The sequence below is a fragment of the Anomaloglossus baeobatrachus genome, chromosome 5 (genome assembly GCF_048569485.1).
Source record: "Anomaloglossus baeobatrachus isolate aAnoBae1 chromosome 5, aAnoBae1.hap1, whole genome shotgun sequence".
Lineage (NCBI taxonomy): Eukaryota > Metazoa > Chordata > Amphibia > Anura > Aromobatidae > Anomaloglossus > Anomaloglossus baeobatrachus.
The window spans coordinates 316240004-316257521 of record NC_134357.1 but is presented as its reverse complement, the minus strand read 5'-3'; the positions used below and the strand labels follow the sequence as shown (position 1 = coordinate 316257521).

Below are 17518 nucleotides of genomic sequence, written 5' to 3'. Positions count from 1 at the left end.
TGCACTCTGGATATTTAGTGCAGACATTTTCTGCATCTTCTGGCTGAAAAAAACGCACCAAAAGTATGTTTTTTTTCATAATAAAGACAATGGGTGGAAGGACTGAAATATGCACCAAGAATTGACATGCTGCAGATTATTTTCTGCACCAAATCCGCAAGGAAAAAAGAAGCAACGTGCACACAGCACCTCAGAATGCTCACTGACTTTCCTAGAAGGATAGACATGCAGTTTTGTAACACAACTGCACCAAAAATGCAGTGTAAGCAGACAGCCTTACAGCACAGCACCCCGTCACACACAGGGCAGCTGGGGTATGCTGATGGCCCCCGTGCCGGCCATGACAGTGATCCTGTGAAGACCAGACGGAAGTTGTAAATGCACAGCAACAGTTATATAACCACATGGACCTCGGAGTCAAACTATTTAAATAAATATGTTAAAACTGATACTTGCAACATGTGCACTAAACGGTTAAATAAAAAGATCTATATCCTCTTGAAAGGAGAGGAAACAAAATGTGCAGAACTGGAAAATCCCCATGCAGGAAGATTTTAAAGGGATCCGTTGCCTGATTTCTGGTGTCCATAGCACAGGCTGTATTACTGGAGCCAGGTATATGTCTCTACAAAACGCTCCGGCATTTCAGACAGAATATAACTTAACGATCCGGTTGGCTTGTCCCAGGTGGTCGCCCGATCCCTCACTAAATTACCTGTGTGTGTTCTGAAAGAAGCCAGACAGGGGCAGAGCCGGACTCATTTAATCGCCAGCTACGGTCCCCGGCTGAGCTTTGAAATACACTTTCTCTGAAATGCCAGTGTTTGTGAGAAAAATATACCTAACTACAATTGTATAACCAGGCTCGGATTAATTTTGTCCTGAGTTTGAGTGGTACGATTCAGGGGTTTTTGAAGGGAATCTGTCAGCAGGTTTCCACTACTAATCTGAGATCAACCTGATAAAGGTACAAAGACCCTGAATGCAGCAACGTGTCACTTACTGGGCTGCGTACAACCATTTTGATGAAATCCCTGGGTTATCCGCTGCAGATCTACCAGCTCTCTAAATGTTGAGCTTTGTAAGACCCCACCCACACTACTGATTGGCAGCTTCCTGTCCATATAGTGTACACAGAAAGCAGCCAATCAGTGCTGTGGGTGGGGTCATACAGGGCTCATGAAGATGGTGGCTGCATAGCAGCAGGATCAGTACTCAGGCAGCAACCCAGTAAGTGACACATCGCTGGACTCAGGGTCTCTGTGTTAGGCCTAAGCCACACGGCGAGAAAATCGGTGCGAGTGGAGTGCGATAAAACATCGCATTCCCCTCGGACCATTTCTAGCCTGTGTGTCAGCACACATGAGCGATTATTTTCTCAGCCCTAATCGGACCGAGAAAACAATCGCAGCATGCTGCGATTGTAAGCTGAGACTCTTTCTCTCGCACCCATTCAAGTGAATGGGGCGAGAGAAAAATCGCACTGCACTCGCGGTACACCGGTGTACTGCTAGTGCAGTGCGAGAATGGCAATAGCCGGCTACGCAGGAGAGGGGGAGAAATCCCTCCCTCCCCTCCTAAGTGCCGGCCTGTCCCCCGCAGCTGAGGTCTGCTCGCACGAACGGACCTCAGTTGCAAGGACACACGCATGACACTCTGCTCTGCTGTACTGCCAGCATGAGCCCAGTGTCATGCAAGGGGATCGCAGTAGTCCCCGTGTGGCCCCAGCCTTAAGCTGTGCTCAAATTAGGTGGCAAAATACTGGTGACAGAATCCCTTTAAAGAAAGCCTGTCAGGAGATTGATGTTCCCTGGTTACAAATGGATATGTTTTATGGAAATGAGCGGAGCGTGGGAGAGTCATCTGGGCTGGGTCCTAGCAGTGATGTGTGAGGTGGCAGGGGCTGCTTGCATACCAGCACTCTCCATTCAGGGCACAATTCAGGCAGAGCTGTTATCAGAGGGTCTTGAGCTGAGCCATAGCCATGTTTATGTATATAACACTATATTCTACAGGTGCGATCATCACTGTCCCCATTGGGGCTCACAATTTTCATTCCCTATCAGTATGTCTTTGGAGTGTGGAGGAAACCCATACAAACTCCTTGCATTTGTTGTCCTTGGTGGGATCTGAACCCAAGACCTGAGCACTGCAGTGCTAACCACTGATCCCCGTGCTGCCCAGTACCACACTTCTCATTTAGCTTGCCTGGTGGATCGTACAGGAGCGCAGACAGCGGAGCACGGGAGGAGGGCTCAGGCTTCCCAGCTCCTGTAGTCACCGCCGGCAGAAGTCCCGTACACAGGCTGCGATCAGCGAGGGGCCGGGAGCCAATATCCCCCACAACACACGTGAAGGGGCTCCACAGGATAGCATGGACACTCCCGTCAGCCCCCACCCTATGGAGCTACACAACGAGCGTCCTGAGCAGGGCTATATACAGCCAGCCACCCGCATTCTATGCATAATAATCATGCCACCACTAATACATGGCGGTCTATGAGCAGCTAGCACCGTACACCGTGACAGGCCAGCACACAGAACTATGGCAGACTGTCACACTGCGCGCGCAGGACGACCTCTGACCTGCAGGTTGAAAACTTGCACCGGGAGAGGCATCTTCCCCTCGTTTTCCGTTGCTCCGGGCCGGACCCCAAACGACTTCCGGGTTACACGCCGTACACTTCCGGCGCAGGCTGTCAAGAGCCGAGCGTGGTGACATCATTACGTGAGGTCCCGCGTTAGAGCGAATAGAGGCAGAATGGAGCGTGAAAGTCATGTGATGTGAGCGGCGTCAGTTTGGCCAGGAATGACGTCATTGTTCATATTCCGGCAGCTCAGCTGTGTGTACGGGGCTTCCTGAGCAGGAGAGGGCACTGTGTGCAGGGACGGGGGTAAGAGCTGCAGCTCCGGTGCATCGCAGCACATAGATTCATATCGTGGAGCCCGTAGATTAGATTGATGTTGCTGAGCTGTAGATTAGAGTGGCGTCATAGAGTCCATAGAGTGATGTGGTAGAGTGCGTAGATTAGATTGATTTCATGGAGCTCGTAGATTGAGGGAGGCTGTGGGTCATGGAGGGAGGCTGTGGGTCATGGAGGGAGGCTGTGGGTCATGGAGGGAGGCTGTGGGTCATGGAGGGAGGTTGTGGGTCATGGAGGGAGGCTGTGGGTCATGGAGGGAGGCTGTGGGTCATGGAGGGAGGCTGTGGGTCATGGAGGGAGGCTGTGGGTCATGGAGGGAGGCTGTGGGTCATGGAGGGAGGCTGTGGGTCATGGAGGGAGGCTGTGGGTCATGGAGGGAGGCTGTGGGTCATGGAGGGAGGCTGTGGGTCATGGAGGGAGGCTGTGGGTCATGGAGGGAGGCTGTGGGTCATGGAGGGAGGCTGTGGGTCATGGAGGGAGGCTGTGGGTCATGGAGGGAGGCTGTGGGTCATGGAGGGAGGCTGTGGGTCATGGAGGGAGGCTGTGGGTCATGGAGGGAGGCTGTGGGTCATGGAGGGAGGTTGTGGGTCATGGAGGGAGGTTGTGGGTCATGGAGGGAGGCTGTGGGTCATGGAGGGAGGCTGTGGGTCATGGAGGGAGGCTGTGGGTCATGGAGGGAGGCTGTGGGTCATGGAGGGAGGCTGTGGGTCATGGAGGGAGGTTGTGGGTCATGGAGGGAGGTTGTGGGTCATGGAGGGAGGTTGTGGGTCATGGAGGGAGGTTGTGGGTCATGGAGGGAGGCTGTGGGTCATGGAGGGAGGTTGTGGGTCATGGAGGGAGGCCGTGGGTCGGGGATGGAGGCAGGCCGTGGGTCGGGGATGGACGCCGGCGGAGGCCCGTGGGTCGGGGAGGGAGGCCCGTGGGTCGGGGAGGGAGGCCCGTGGGTCGGGGATGGAGGCAGGCCGTGGGTCGGGGATGGACGCCGGCGGAGGCCCGTGGGTCGGGGAGGGAGGCCCGTGGGTCGGGGAGGGAGGCCCGTGGGTCGGGGAGGGAGGCCCGTGGGTCGGGGAGGGAGGCCCGTGGGTCGGGGAGGGACGCCGGCGGAGGCCCGTGGGTCGGGGAGGGAGGCCCGTGGGTCGGGGAGGGAGGCCCGTGGGTCGGGGAGGGACGCCGGCGGAGGCCCGTGGGTCGGGGAGGGAGGGACGTGGGTCGGGGGAGGGAGGCCCGTGGGTCGGGGAGGGACGCCGGCGGAGGCCTCATGACGTCATGGCCCTCTGCTCTGACATCAGTAAGTTACATATTTTGTCTCCTGTGACTTGCACACTCCCAGACGTGGCAGCTCCAGTGGCTGCCGCCCGCCTCCATAGAAATCCATGTGGAGCAGGCCATGCTTTCTTGAAGTCTATGGCAGTCACAGCCGCAGCTCCTTCATCTGACTTCTTTGCAGGCGGTGATCAGGTGTAAGATCGGAATTATCAGTTCTGATAACTGCAGCCATTAATGTTTCCCTCCAGTGTCTGCAATGCCGGGGCTGGCGGAGCGGGGCCCATCCCCAGAGGGCTGAAGAATGAAGATCTCCTGCATAGGACTGACCAAGACCTGCTTCCTGCTCTGTGTGTCTGGATGTGTCGTGTTCTTCCTGCTTCTTCCATGGATAAAGCACGGTTTTCTGAAGGCTCACCCGCTCCTGCCCTGTAACCTCACCTGTCACAGCAGGTACCTTCAGCCTCCACTGGAATTTGTCAGATCATCTCCACATAGCCACAATGGCGTCTTCCAGGGAGGGAAGAAGCCCAGTGCACAAGGCCAGGACACCGCCTACTTACAGGAACCTCTGCACCTTAAAGATTTATTCCTCGCAGTGAAGACCACCAAGAAATATCACAAACGTCGCTTAGATCTTCTCCTACAAACCTGGATCTCTCAGGCCCAGGATCAGGTGAGGGACACGGGGCCCAGAGCATCAGCACTGTTTTTGTCCATGTTTTTATGCCAAATTTATCAAAATAGCACTTGATTCATGAATTTTGCTCAAAGGCACAATATATATATATATTTTATATTTTTTTTTTTCTGAAGCCATTTTTGTGACTTTTTAGCACAAAAAGGTTTCAAAAATTGTGTTCATATTTCTGCTGTACACAAAATGACTCCAAGGAGCGGGGGCTTGGACATGTTTCAAAAACCTTATATAAAAGAAGGCTCAAATGGAAAGAGGAATTTGTGTACACAGAAGTAAAGGTGAAAACTTGACAAAAACAGGCGCAACAATGTACCGGGTCCACAGTGATGGCACAGTATCAGAAAGTGGGTACATGGCCCGTGTGTACTGAATGTTTTCTTCTGTCCTCACAGACCTTCATCTTCACGGATTGGGAAGACCAAGAGCTGCGGCAGAAAACGGGTAAGAGTTCAGATTGTGCTGGTAAACTGCACTACATGACTAAAATTCCTCATATATCTGGATATACCAGTTACCCAACTCCGCAAGATCTAATCTATCCACCAGTACCTGAAATAGAATACAGCAGGGGCTATATACCACTGTGCCATTCAGTCTATGGGACCCCTGACCATAGCTGAAGACAGGGCCAGGCCATGAAAGGAGTATCCATCTTAAGTGTGTGGGTGTGCCTCTTGTTAGTTTTTTTTCTTGTATCCATTATAAGCATTTAGGGGATTAAAAAGTCACCTGTCTATGGTTTCTGTGAAAGTAGCATCAATGTACAATCCATGAGCTGGCCATGATTAACGTTGTAATTTATAAGAGAAGCTTCGTAATTTTATCTGTACATGAAAATCATTAATGTTAAAAACTGGCACATGGACCAAACACTGGAAAAAAAACAAAACTGAAGACCTATTTTTTTTTATTTTTTTTTTTTTTTTGCTTTGCTTATGTGAACACACAGCCTTCTCAATAGGGTATTAAAGGGGTTCTCTGAGAATGGGATAAAAATGGCATATCAGGTGTAATTCAATCTACAGCTAGTCCTAGTCACATGTCAATACGGGCTGCAGACTGAAGATGTATAGCTCATAGCTCCTGTTTCATCTCACAAAAGCTGTATCACACATACCTCAGTCAGCTGCCGGCTCTGATGTGTGAAGAAATATTTTCACCCGTGTTTTGCTTGACGAGGAGATCTCTGGCTATATTTCACCTTCCCCCCCCCCCCAGCAGTATGATAGCTTTATAACCGTGTATGGAGATTGAGTGTGCCCAACTAGAAATCAAATAAATATTGAGGAGATTGAACCTGAAGATCATTGAGTTCACCCCCATTGTGCGAGGAAAAGGTGTGTGTGTTTGTGTTTTTTTTTTTTTTTTTTTTTTTTTTTTTTTTTTTTTTTTTTTTTTTTCTTTTTCACATGTGACAGCCTGACTGAGGTATGTGTGATACACCTCTTGTCAGTAGACACACAGGTTTTGGGAGCTGTATATCTTCAGTCATCAGCATGTAATTACACGGGACTAGAATGGGTTGCAGTTTCAATTATAGGAGGGACGTCATTCTCTCACTCTCTGAGAACCACTAAACAGTGTTCTACAGTCTCTCCTTTTTGAGACTATTCTTTGCAATTAGGGGTGGCGCAAACAGATGGATTTCCTCTAGAACATTTTTAATGCAAAAAAGATAGATATTGTATGAATTTCCATGGACTTTGCATATCTCAGTTAACCTATGATCTGAAACAGACGCCTTCTCACACATTTGTTGTTTACTCTCTCCTTTTGCAGGGAAACAGATGGTGAACACTAACTGTTCTGCAGTCCACACTCGCCAAGCTCTTTGTTGTAAGATGGCTGTGGAGTATGACAAGTTTGTATTGTCATCAAAAAAGTAAGTGCCCTGTAAAGTAAACACGGGGATCCCTCATATTTAAACATTACCACTCCCTTTATTTGACATTCATAGCTTTTTATTTTATCCCTAAGTCATTGCATCCTTAAAGGGGTTATCTGGCTTATTTTGACTTTTTCTTGTTATTACACTATTGGGCTACATTGGGGCAGGTAAGTAGATAGTAACTACCTACCTGCCCTGCTGTCAGCCCCTCTCCCCCGACTCTGAGCTGTCAAGTGACCGCTCCTACCGTGAGTTTTGCTGCTTCCTGTGATGTCACGACAACAAGTGCAGGAGCTAATGCGCCTGCCTAGTCGACGAGCAGCACAGGCGACGTCAAGTACCCGCCCTGCTGGGCAGGTACAGTGCGTGGCGTCCCCGCCCCCCCCTACCCTGCACCCTCCCACACATTCCATAGTGTAGGGGTCTCGCTGCCTGTATGCTGTGCAGTCAGCGCTGTATATCAGATGCCAGATTCCAGGGCGCCTTGCAGAACCTCTGTATACAGCTATGATCAGTCGACTGCCAAGAAGAGGCAGCAGCTGATCACTGGAGAAGCTGCATACAGAGGCATCCCTGCACAGTGCCTGGAGATCTGGCATCTAATATACAGTGCTGACTGCATGGCCACCTGCTCAGGCAGTGCAGTGTTCAGCAAGGAGGGGGCTGCGGCCGCAAGAGGTAGACAGGACACCGAGGGAACAAGGAGAGTTGAGTTGAGTTGAGTTGAGTTGAGTTGAGTTGAGTTGAGTTGAGTTGAGTTGAGTGTGTGTCACGACAGAGCATTACTAAAAGAGGAGCAGGAAAGGGGCCATTACTACAGGATAGGCAGAAGGATGGGGCACATTACTATAAGATAGGGCACAATAGTATATTATAGGCACACTGCTACATTATATGTGAGGTGATTGTGCAGTCACAGATGAGAGAAGCAGGATCACTGCTCTGTACTACCAATGATTGGACATACAGAGCAGTGATATCTCATCTGTGCAGCACAATCTTCTCACATCCACCGCACATATCATGTAGTAATGTGCCCATCTTTGCTGGAGCAATGAGAGATCAGTGCTGGCGCAGAATACTGGTAGTACAATGAGTGTGCAGGTGGAGGGGCTGGACAGTGAGGCCAGGCGGTGCCAGGTCTGACTGAGGTTCGGCAGTCAGACATGCCATGTTAGGTTGAGCTGCATGTAAACAAAGTGTGCAGAGAATAAAGGGATAATTCAAGAGGAACAAAAGTTAGAAAACAAAAAAAAAAAGTAATGTAGGGGTGATTTATGACAATACAGCACAGATTAGCTTACAAAAAATGTTGTAGTTTGTCGGACAACTCCTCTAAATATCTTTTTCTTATAGTACAATGCACTACATTGGTAACCCTATTGGTTATCGGCCAGCCGTCTCAGAACTTGATATTAGTAAAGAGTTTGTCATTTTCCTTACTGAACTCTTCTATTCTGTGACAATTGATGCTTCACCGAAATGTAGTATAACAAGGTGTCTAACCCAAAGAATAGGGAACCACATTATACATCATTAGTCCTGCAGTGTCCTCCACTCCGGCTAATAGAGGGGGAGGGGTACCCAGTTGGGCCAATGCCTCCTAATCACTGTCTGAGAGGTTAATGGTTGTATGCCTACACCTGGGATCTCTGAGATTTGTTTTCCCTGTTAAGGTGGCTTTACACACTGCAACATCGCTGTAACGTCACCGGTTTTGTGACGTAATAGCGACCTCCCCAGCGACATTGCAGTGTGTGAAACACATCAGCGACCTGGCCCCTGCTGTGAAGTTGTGATCGCTACAAATCGTTCAGGACCATTCTTTGGTCCTTTGTTTCCTGCTGTGCAGCAAAGTCTCAGTGTGTAAAGGGGACTTTACAGCGACTTCGTTAGCGACTTCCCTTTCAAAAAGCTGCTTTACAACGTCCCCAATGACTAGCTAGGTCGTTCTGCAGGTCCGGATCGCTGTTGCGTCGTTGGCCAGGTCTGCCTGTTTGACAGCTCACCAGAGACTTTGTAGCGATCCTGGCCAGGTTGGGATCGCTGGTGGGATCGCTAGAAAGTCTCCGTGTGTAAAGGGGCCTTTAGGAACTTCTATCTCTGTTACATAATGGCACAACAGATTGGATGCCTGATCATCAAGCTCTACACGTGACATTGCCATATGACAACCTTTCTGACCATGAGGCATATTCCGCTCTGAGAAGGGGTTGTGCGCCACGTTCAGCTCCTAGCACCCTCACAGTAGTGTCACTATTGGCTTCCATTACCAGTATAATAGCAGTCCAACATTTTTTGCAGAAATTGCAGTGCAGCCGTATACCAAGATCCGGAGGTTCCCATAATACCCCTATTCAGTATTCTCGCATCAGTCTCTCCCACCTCACTGATATCTCGGTTCAAGCACCTCCTCTGACATTCAGTATCATCTGGTCTCCAGTTTATCATACTTAAATTATCTCGAAGCCCACCAAGGCCATTATATGGCTTCTCAGATCTGTACGGGCTACTCGCATAATTCACCATCTAGCGAGCTTTGCTTGTTAGCAGTTTTCTAGACCAGATACTAATGCAACAAGCTGAAAGACTGCCAAAAGCCACATATCATGGGCCCCCGAGCCAGATGGGGAATCTCTGCCATATGAAATGAATGGCATGCCAATTGCACATGCGCACTGCCACTCCATCTAAGGCCTCCTTCTCTCATCCGTGTCTCCAGTGCGTGTGATGTCAGTTTTCACACGGACACACGTAGACTCGTTAAAATCACTGGGTTTGTGCAAACGTCCATATTTTGACATGATCCCTGTGGAGGACATGCATGTCTTATCTGTCTTCAGTGCTGCTGTTTCTTCCGGACCCGCTCATTGCATATTCACTGCATTCACCGTGGACCCGGAAGTAACAGCAGTGCCGGAGACAGGTAAGTATACCAGCTCATGTGCTATCCATATGTCACATGAGTAGCATAGGGACAACACGCGTAACACAAGGACACACATATGCACATACACCACGGATTCTTCAAAACGTTTGTGTTTTGCACGGACGTGTAAAGGAGGCCTTACAGAGATGATCGTTATGGGTCCCAGTAATAGGACCCACATCGATCAACAAATGATCACCTATCCAGTGGAAAGATGATCGTTTTCACTGGGCAACCCTTGTAGGATGTACCAATATTCGATTTTCCATATCTCCCTCCCCTTTTTTTTTTTTTTTTTTTTTTTTTTTTTTTTTTTTTTTTTTTTTTTTTTTATATATAGTTCTGTTGACATGAGAGCTTGTATTTGCAGGACAAATTGTGAGTTTGAACACACACCATTCATTCACTTATGAAATTAATGGGGGGGGGGGGGGGGGGAAATCCCAAGTGTGGTAAAGTTGGGGGCAAAAAGAAAAATTAGAAATGAATACCAGGAATGTATGCGATAGAGATAGCTCTATATATATATATATATATATATATATATATATATATATATATATATATATATATATATATATATATATATATATATATATATATATATATATATATATATATATATATATATATATATATATATATATATATATATATATATATATATTATGCTCCTGGTGTTATATTGTATTAGTATGCACAAAAAAGTATAACTTGCTTGATTGACAACGGCCCTGTGAAGCTGAAATGTTGCGTTTTTTTTTTTTTTCTCCCTTTCCTCTTTTTTTCTAAACATTCCCATGTCTTCCTCTATTTTAGTTCCTATAGGAGATTTGAGCCTGCAGTCAGTTGTTTGCTGTGTTCTTCAATACTACGGTATTGCTGTGTATAGTAATAATCACTGTCTCCTATAAAGCTCACCCTGAAACTATCACCGGAGAATCAGCAAGGCAGGCATAGGGGTTTTAAGACTAGCTTACCATAGCAGCCCCTCTGCTCCCTGCAATTGGATTATGGGATGTTGATAAGCGCCCAAACACAAGGGCCGGATTGCGCTCCTTAAATGCCACTGTCCGTGATTGACAGTGGTATTTAAAGGGTTAGAGCAGCAATCCGCATTTGTGCCAGTCGCTATTTTTTACAATAGGATAAAGAGTTGCACACCAGTCACAATGTATATGGGAATGATGAAAAGCAGAACTGCTATGGGAATACTAGACTGAAAAATACAATGGACTATGTGAAGAAAGTGAAAAACATGAAAATGGTATGTGCATAACTGCTATGAATAATAGGAATATAAGAGATGTTTAGCCATTGTATTGATCAATGCAAAGGAAGCCCAAAACAAACGCCAAGGTAATCTCTATTTTTGGGGTCCCTAACTTATGTGTAATCTCACCTGCAGTTAGAAAACTTGCTCTGTATGGGAAGCAAAGGACCAAGCTATATATGTGAAATAAGCCATTGGTTTTTGGGCTTTTTTTGCATTGATCAATACAATGGCTAAACATCTCTTATATTCCTATTATTCATAGCAGTTATGCATATTCCATGTTCATGTTTTTCACTTTCTTCAGATAGTCCATTGTATTTTTCAGTCTAGTATTCCCATAGCAGCTCTGCTTTTCATTATTCCCCTATACATTGTGACTGATGTGCAATTCTTTATCCTATTGTTTTAGTTGTATATTTTTCAGTCTTGCACCATGTTCACACCATGGTGTTCCAGTCGCTGCTGTTTAGACACCGATGCCTTCGGCATCTGCCCTGTGTAGATTGGCTCTTCTCATGAGACTGCTCCATACACCCTGACAAACACTGTGATGTACATATCTGATTAAAATATGGAATAGCATTCTATCAGGTTGACCTGTGAGAAAGACATTGACTTTTGGTATAAAATGCTTTTTAGTGTCTTATAATATGATATAAGTACATAGTGATTATATACACTTATGATTATATATAATATGGTCTATTCTTTCTTGTTCCAGGTGGTTCTGTCATTTGGATGATGACAATTATCTGAACTTGAGAGCCCTGATGAATCTTCTCTCTGCATTCCCACACAACACCGACGTCTATGTAGGCCGGCCCAGTCTAGATCACCCTGTAGAAACCCTGGATACAGTGAAAGGAGATGGTTCAGTAAGCAGAAAAACATATTAATGTTCTCTAATCCATAAAGAGGGAGTGCTGGTCTCTTTTCTTCAGATATGTCATCAGTGTCTGAATAGTGGAGATTTTAACCCAGAGTCCTCAGTTTGGCTCCTTCAGTGTTTATCCAGACATATTGTGTGACTATGCGTCGTTCAGCGTATTATTTATTATTATAGCGACATTTATTCCATGGCACTTTACATGTGAAAAGGGGCATTATTATTATTATTTGCAATAATCATGGACAATAAAAGTCACACAGGTACAGGAGGAGGGAGGACCCTGCCCGTGAGAGCTCAGTCTACAAGGGATGGGTGAGGATACAGTAGGTGAGGGTTACGGCAGGTTGTAGGCTTGTCAGAAGAGGTGGGTCTTCAGGTTCCTTTTTAAAGGTTTCCATGGTAGGTGGGAGTCTATTGTGGTATAGAGTTCCAGAGTATGAGGGAGGAATGGGAGATATCTTGTACGCGATTATGGGAAGATTAGATAAGGGTGGAGTAGAGAGGGTGATCTTGAGGATCGGAGATTGCACCACAGATCTATTGAGGAGACAGGTTGTGGATGGCTTTGTGTCATGGTTAGGGTATTGAACTGGATGCTTTTGGATATTAGGAAATTAGTGAAAAGATTGGCAGAGGAGAAGTCGGGGAGTAGTGGGGGGACAGGTGGATTTATCGGCAGAGTTTAGGATAGATTGGAGGGGTGTAAGAATGTTAGATGGGAGGCCACAGAGCAGGGGGCTGCAGTAGTCAAGACAGGAGATGAAGAGGGCATGCACTAGTGTTTTTTCAGAATCTTGGTTAAGGAATGTACGTATCCGTGCAATATTTTTCACTTTGAGCCGGCTGTCTGTAGTCTGGGTGGGCTGGTAGCTGCCAGCTACAATGAAGGAGAGAGAATTTTTCCCTTCTTGTTTTGCCCCGTTCTGTCTAGTGCATTGTACAGTAGCTGTATTATGCTGTGACTTGTTGGTTTTTGATGTCACCTGAGGAAGCTGCTTTTCTTGCAGCGTTACACGTGGGGTCTCTCACCACTGACTTTTTCAGCTGACACGTCAGGTTTTTGGATACCATGCTTTTTGTTGTGATTTATTATTTACAGTATTGCCCACACAATTCTCCCTCAGATGATAATCCTCTACTATATCCCCTTATACCAGGCTTTCTTTGTATTCTGACAGCTCTTTCATGTCTGTTCAGTTCTTCTACCACACACATTCTTTTCAATATTTAGTAGATTTATTTATGGCCTTGCACACCTAAACCTTAAGGCCGCGTCTCACTAAGCAACATCGCTGCTGAGGCACGACTTGCTAGTGATGTCGCTGTGTGTGACATCCAGCAACAACCCGGCCCCTGCTGTGAGGTCGCTGGTTGTTGCTGAATGTCCTGGACCATTTTTTAGTTGTTGCTGTCCCACCGTGAAGCACACATCGCTGTGTGTGACAGCGACAGAGCAACAACTAAATGTGCAGGGAGCCGGCTTCTGCGGACGCTGGTAAACAGGGGGTAACCAAGAAGCCCTTCCCTTGGTTACCCGATATTTACCTTCGTTACCAGCGTCCGCTGCTCTCACGCTGTCAGTGCCGACTCCCTGCACACGTAGCCAGACTACGCATCGGGTAATTAACCCGATGTGTACTCTGGCTAGGAGTGCACGGAGCCAGCGCTAAGCGGTGTGCACTGGTAACCAAGGTAAATATCGGGTTGGTTACCCGATATTTACCTTAGTTACCAAGCGCAGCATCGCTTCCACGCGTCGCTGCTGGCTAGTCACTGGTTGCTGGTGAGATCTGGCTGTGTGACAGCTCACCAGCAACCCGTGTATCGACGCTCCAGCGATCCCTGCCAGGTCAGGTTGCTGGTGGGATCGCTGGAGTGTCGCTTAGTGTGACGATACCTTTATTGTGATATTTATCTCTTTTTGCACTTTATTATATCCTTATCTTGAGCTTTAGTATTTGACTCCCTACTTCTTGATCTCATTATTGTGTGTATGGTGACCTAAACACAGTTGATACCTACTGTATGATTCAGGGACGGGCTGGTCTGTATTCATAAATTTTTCTGGTTATATGATGTATACTGGTTGAGGTTTGTGTTACTAAAATATGATTTTCTTTGTCGCTCCATTGGGAGACCCAGACAATTGGGGTGTATAGCTTCTGCCTCCGGAGGCCACACAAAGTATTACACTTTAAAAGTGTAACCCCTCCCCTCTGCCTTTACACTCTCCCGTGCATCACGGGCTCCTCAGTTTTATGCTTTGTGTGGAAGGAGGCACACATCCACTCATGCATTCTCATTATGCGTGGCGGGCTAAGTCACGCCCCCAAAAACCCGCCGGAGGCAATGCCTCCAAGGCGGCCTCTTCATGACTCTCGGCATCCCCGAACCGCATCCTCGGTCGGTGGCAGGCTCTCCCGCTTTTGCGACGCCTGGTGGCCACATGTTCAAGACCGATGGGTGAGAGACATTCTGGTTACAGGATAGAGTTCAGCTCTCGTTCCCCGACTCGTTTCTTCAGAACCTCTCCGCCCCCCGCGCGGGCCGATGCACTTTTACAGGCGGTGGACGCTCTGAAGACAGAAGGAGTTGTGACCTCTGTTCCCCCCCCAGGAACATGGTCGCGGCTTTTACTCCAACTTGTTCGTGGTGCCAAAGAAGGACGGTTCATTCCGTCCCGTTCTGGACCTCAAATTACTCAACAGACATGTGAGCATCAGACGGTTTCGGATGCAATCTCTCCGCTCGGTCATCGCATCGATGTCACAAGGAGACTTCCTAGCATCGATCGACATCAAGGATGCTTATCTCCATGTGCCGATCGCACCCGAACATCAACGCTTTTTGCGTTTCGCCATCGGGGACGAACACCTTCAGTTCGTGGCATTGCCTTTCGGCCTGGCGACAGCCCCACGGGTGTTCACCAAGCTCATGGCATCCGTTGTGGCGGTCCTACACTCTCAGGGCCACTCGGTGATTCCCTACTTAGACGATCTTCTAGTCAGGGCGCCTTCTCAGATGGCGTATCAAAACAGCCTTACCGTCGCACTGGCGACGCTCCAGCAGTTCGGGTGGATCATCAACTTCCCAAAATCCAAGTTGACACCGACCCAATCACTGACTTACCTCGGGATGGAGTTTCATACTCAGTCAGCGGTAGTCATGCTACCACTGGACAAACAGCTTTTCTTTTTCGCTCCTAATTGGGAGACCCAGACAGTGGGTGTATAGCTACTGCCCTCTGGAGGCCGCACAAAGAACTACACTTAAAAGTGTAAGGCCCCTCCCCTTCTGGCTATACACCCTCCCGTAGGAGTACAGATTCCTCAGTTTTAGCTTTGTGCGCAAGGAGGTCAGACACGCACGCATAGCTCCATTGTTTTTAGTCAGCAGCAGCTGCTGACTATGTCGGATGGAAGAAAAGAGGACACATATAGTGTCCCCAGCATGCTCCCTTCTCACCCCACTGTATGTCGGAGGTGTTTGTAAGGTTGAGGTACCCATTGCGGGTACGGCGGCAGGAGCCCACATGCTGATTCCTTCCCCATCCCTTTTTACAGGGCTCTGGGTGAAGTGGGATTTACTGGTCTCCAGGCACTGAGACCGTGCTCCATCTACAGCCCCTGGAGAAGATGCTGGATGGAGCGGAGTACATCAGGGACATGGCCCTGCTTCCTCAAGGTACTCTGTGTCCCCGTGCATTTGGCGCTCACACCGCAGCATGCTGGGTGTTGTAGTGCGCCGGGGGACATCTGCGCTACGGCGCTTGTGCCATGGCCTCATTCAGCTTAGCTGAAGCAGGCACACTTCCAGGAATCGGTCGCGCCGGCCGCTGGGACTGCGGCGCGGCTGGCACTTGTGGTGCGCCGGGGACTTCAGCGCGGCCCGCGCTTTTACGGCGGCCGCGCTGATAACTCGAGTCCCCGGCTTTTGCGGCCTGCTTCCGTTCGTTCCCGCCCCCGGACCTGCCAGTCAGGAGAGGGGCGGGACGCTGGCCACGTTTAGAAATCGGTCATGCCGGCCGCTGGGACTGCGGCGCGGCTGGCACTTGTGGTGCGCCGGGGACTTCAGCGCGGCCCGCGCTTTTACGGCGGCCGCGCTGATAAATCGAGTCCCCGGCTTTTGCGGCCTGCTTCCGTTCGTTCCCGCCCCCAGACCTGCCAGTCAGGAGAGGGGCGGGACGCTGGCCAGTGCATCAGCGCTGAGGGCTGGAGTCGTTTTTACATACTCCAGCCCTCCCAATCGGCACAGAGGGGACACTGTTTCCCGCACTTCTGTTTGGGAACTCCCACGGACCGCCCCTCTCCACAGACGCCGGCAGCCATTCCTGCTGACACGCTGAGCTGCAGAGGGGAGCCGGGGAGACCCAGACAAGGAATTCTGCAGCCTCTTACCCGCTATTCAGCGGGCGGTAAGCAGCCCTCAGGGCTCACCCCCTCTTGTGCCAGTACTATTCTTAGTATTTTGTTGCTACAAATACTTTGTATTGCATAGCGCTGGTCGCCCTTTGGCTATAGACTCTCTCACATTGCAGAGAGCCAGCAGCATGTCGTCCGCAAAACGCAAGGGTGCCAAAGCACAGACATTATATGCTTCCTGCACCGCATGTGGGACTTTTCTACCGGCAGGCTCCACGGACCCCCATTGTGTGCAGTGCTCGGCCCCTGCGGCGCTTGCACAGTCGGGACCTCTGCTGGACGTGACCCAGGGTGTACCACCTGTGAATGCTGTCCAGGTGACAGGAACTGAGTTTGCAGCTTTTGCTGACAGAATGTCTCTCACTATGTCACAAATTCTTGACACATTGCGAGCTAGGCCTGTACTTCAGGCCACGGACACTGTGCAATCATTGCCCCCTGGTCCCCCTCAGCTCCAAGCTCCGGGACGGGCATATACACCTCAGGGTGAAGACTCTGACTCGGATGATGGCCCCGGGCAGCCTAAGCGGGCTCGCTATGACGGGCCTTCACATTCATCTCAATGGTCAGGATCCCAGCGAGATGAATCTATGGGTGATGAGGCGGACGTAACTGATCAGGATTCTGATCCTGGGACCGCTCTCAATCTAGATACACCAGATGGTGACGCCATAGTTAATGATCTTATATTTAACATCAATAAGATGTTAAATATTTCTCCACCAGCTCCTCTTGTGGAGGAGTCAGCTTCGCAGCACGAGAGAATCCATTTCAGATACCCTAAGCGTACTTTAAGCACTTTTCTGGACCACGCTGACTTTAGAGACGCAATCCAGAAACCCCACGCTTATCCTGAAAGGCGTTTTCCTAAACGGCTTAAAGATACACGCTATCCTTTTCCCCCTGAGGTGGTCAAGGGTTGGACCCAGTGTCCAAAAGTGGATCCTCCAATTTCCAGGCTTGCAGCTAGATCCTTGGTTGCAGTTGAAGATGGAGCGGCACTTAAAGATGCCACTGACAGGCAGATGGAGCTCTGGCTGAAATCCATCTATGAAGCGATTGGAGCGTCATTGGCGCCTTCTTTTGCAGCCGTATGGGCACTCCAAGCTATCTCAGCCGGGCTTGCGCGAGTTGACTCCGTCACACGTGCATTTGCCCCGCAGGTAGCACCATTGACCTCGCAAATGGCGGCATTCGCGTCGTACGCGATTAATGCTGTTCTTGACGC

At 48.9% G+C, this 17518-nt stretch overlaps 2 protein-coding genes across 4 annotated transcripts in view; one reads left to right on the top strand and one right to left on the bottom strand.

The window, feature by feature from the left end:
* GPS1 (G protein pathway suppressor 1) overlaps positions 1-2683 on the bottom strand; it is a 64444-nt gene extending 61761 nt beyond the window's left edge. For all 3 annotated transcript variants that reach the window (XM_075349732.1, XM_075349734.1, XM_075349735.1), the window contains exon 1: positions 2587-2683. In XM_075349732.1, coding sequence (XP_075205847.1) covers positions 2587-2619 — 33 coding nt within the window. In that variant the 5' untranslated portion in view covers positions 2620-2683. The remainder of the gene's footprint in view (positions 1-2586) is intronic.
* An 83-nt stretch (positions 2684-2766) lies between these two features.
* The window catches only part of RFNG (RFNG O-fucosylpeptide 3-beta-N-acetylglucosaminyltransferase), a 35174-nt gene continuing 20422 nt past the window's right edge, over positions 2767-17518 (top strand). Inside the window, exons 1-5 of the mRNA XM_075349731.1 lie at positions 2767-2894; positions 4439-4863; positions 5280-5328; positions 6667-6769; positions 11702-11855. Coding sequence (XP_075205846.1) covers positions 4492-4863; positions 5280-5328; positions 6667-6769; positions 11702-11855 — 678 coding nt within the window. The 5' untranslated portion in view covers positions 2767-2894; positions 4439-4491. The remainder of the gene's footprint in view (positions 2895-4438; positions 4864-5279; positions 5329-6666; positions 6770-11701; positions 11856-17518) is intronic.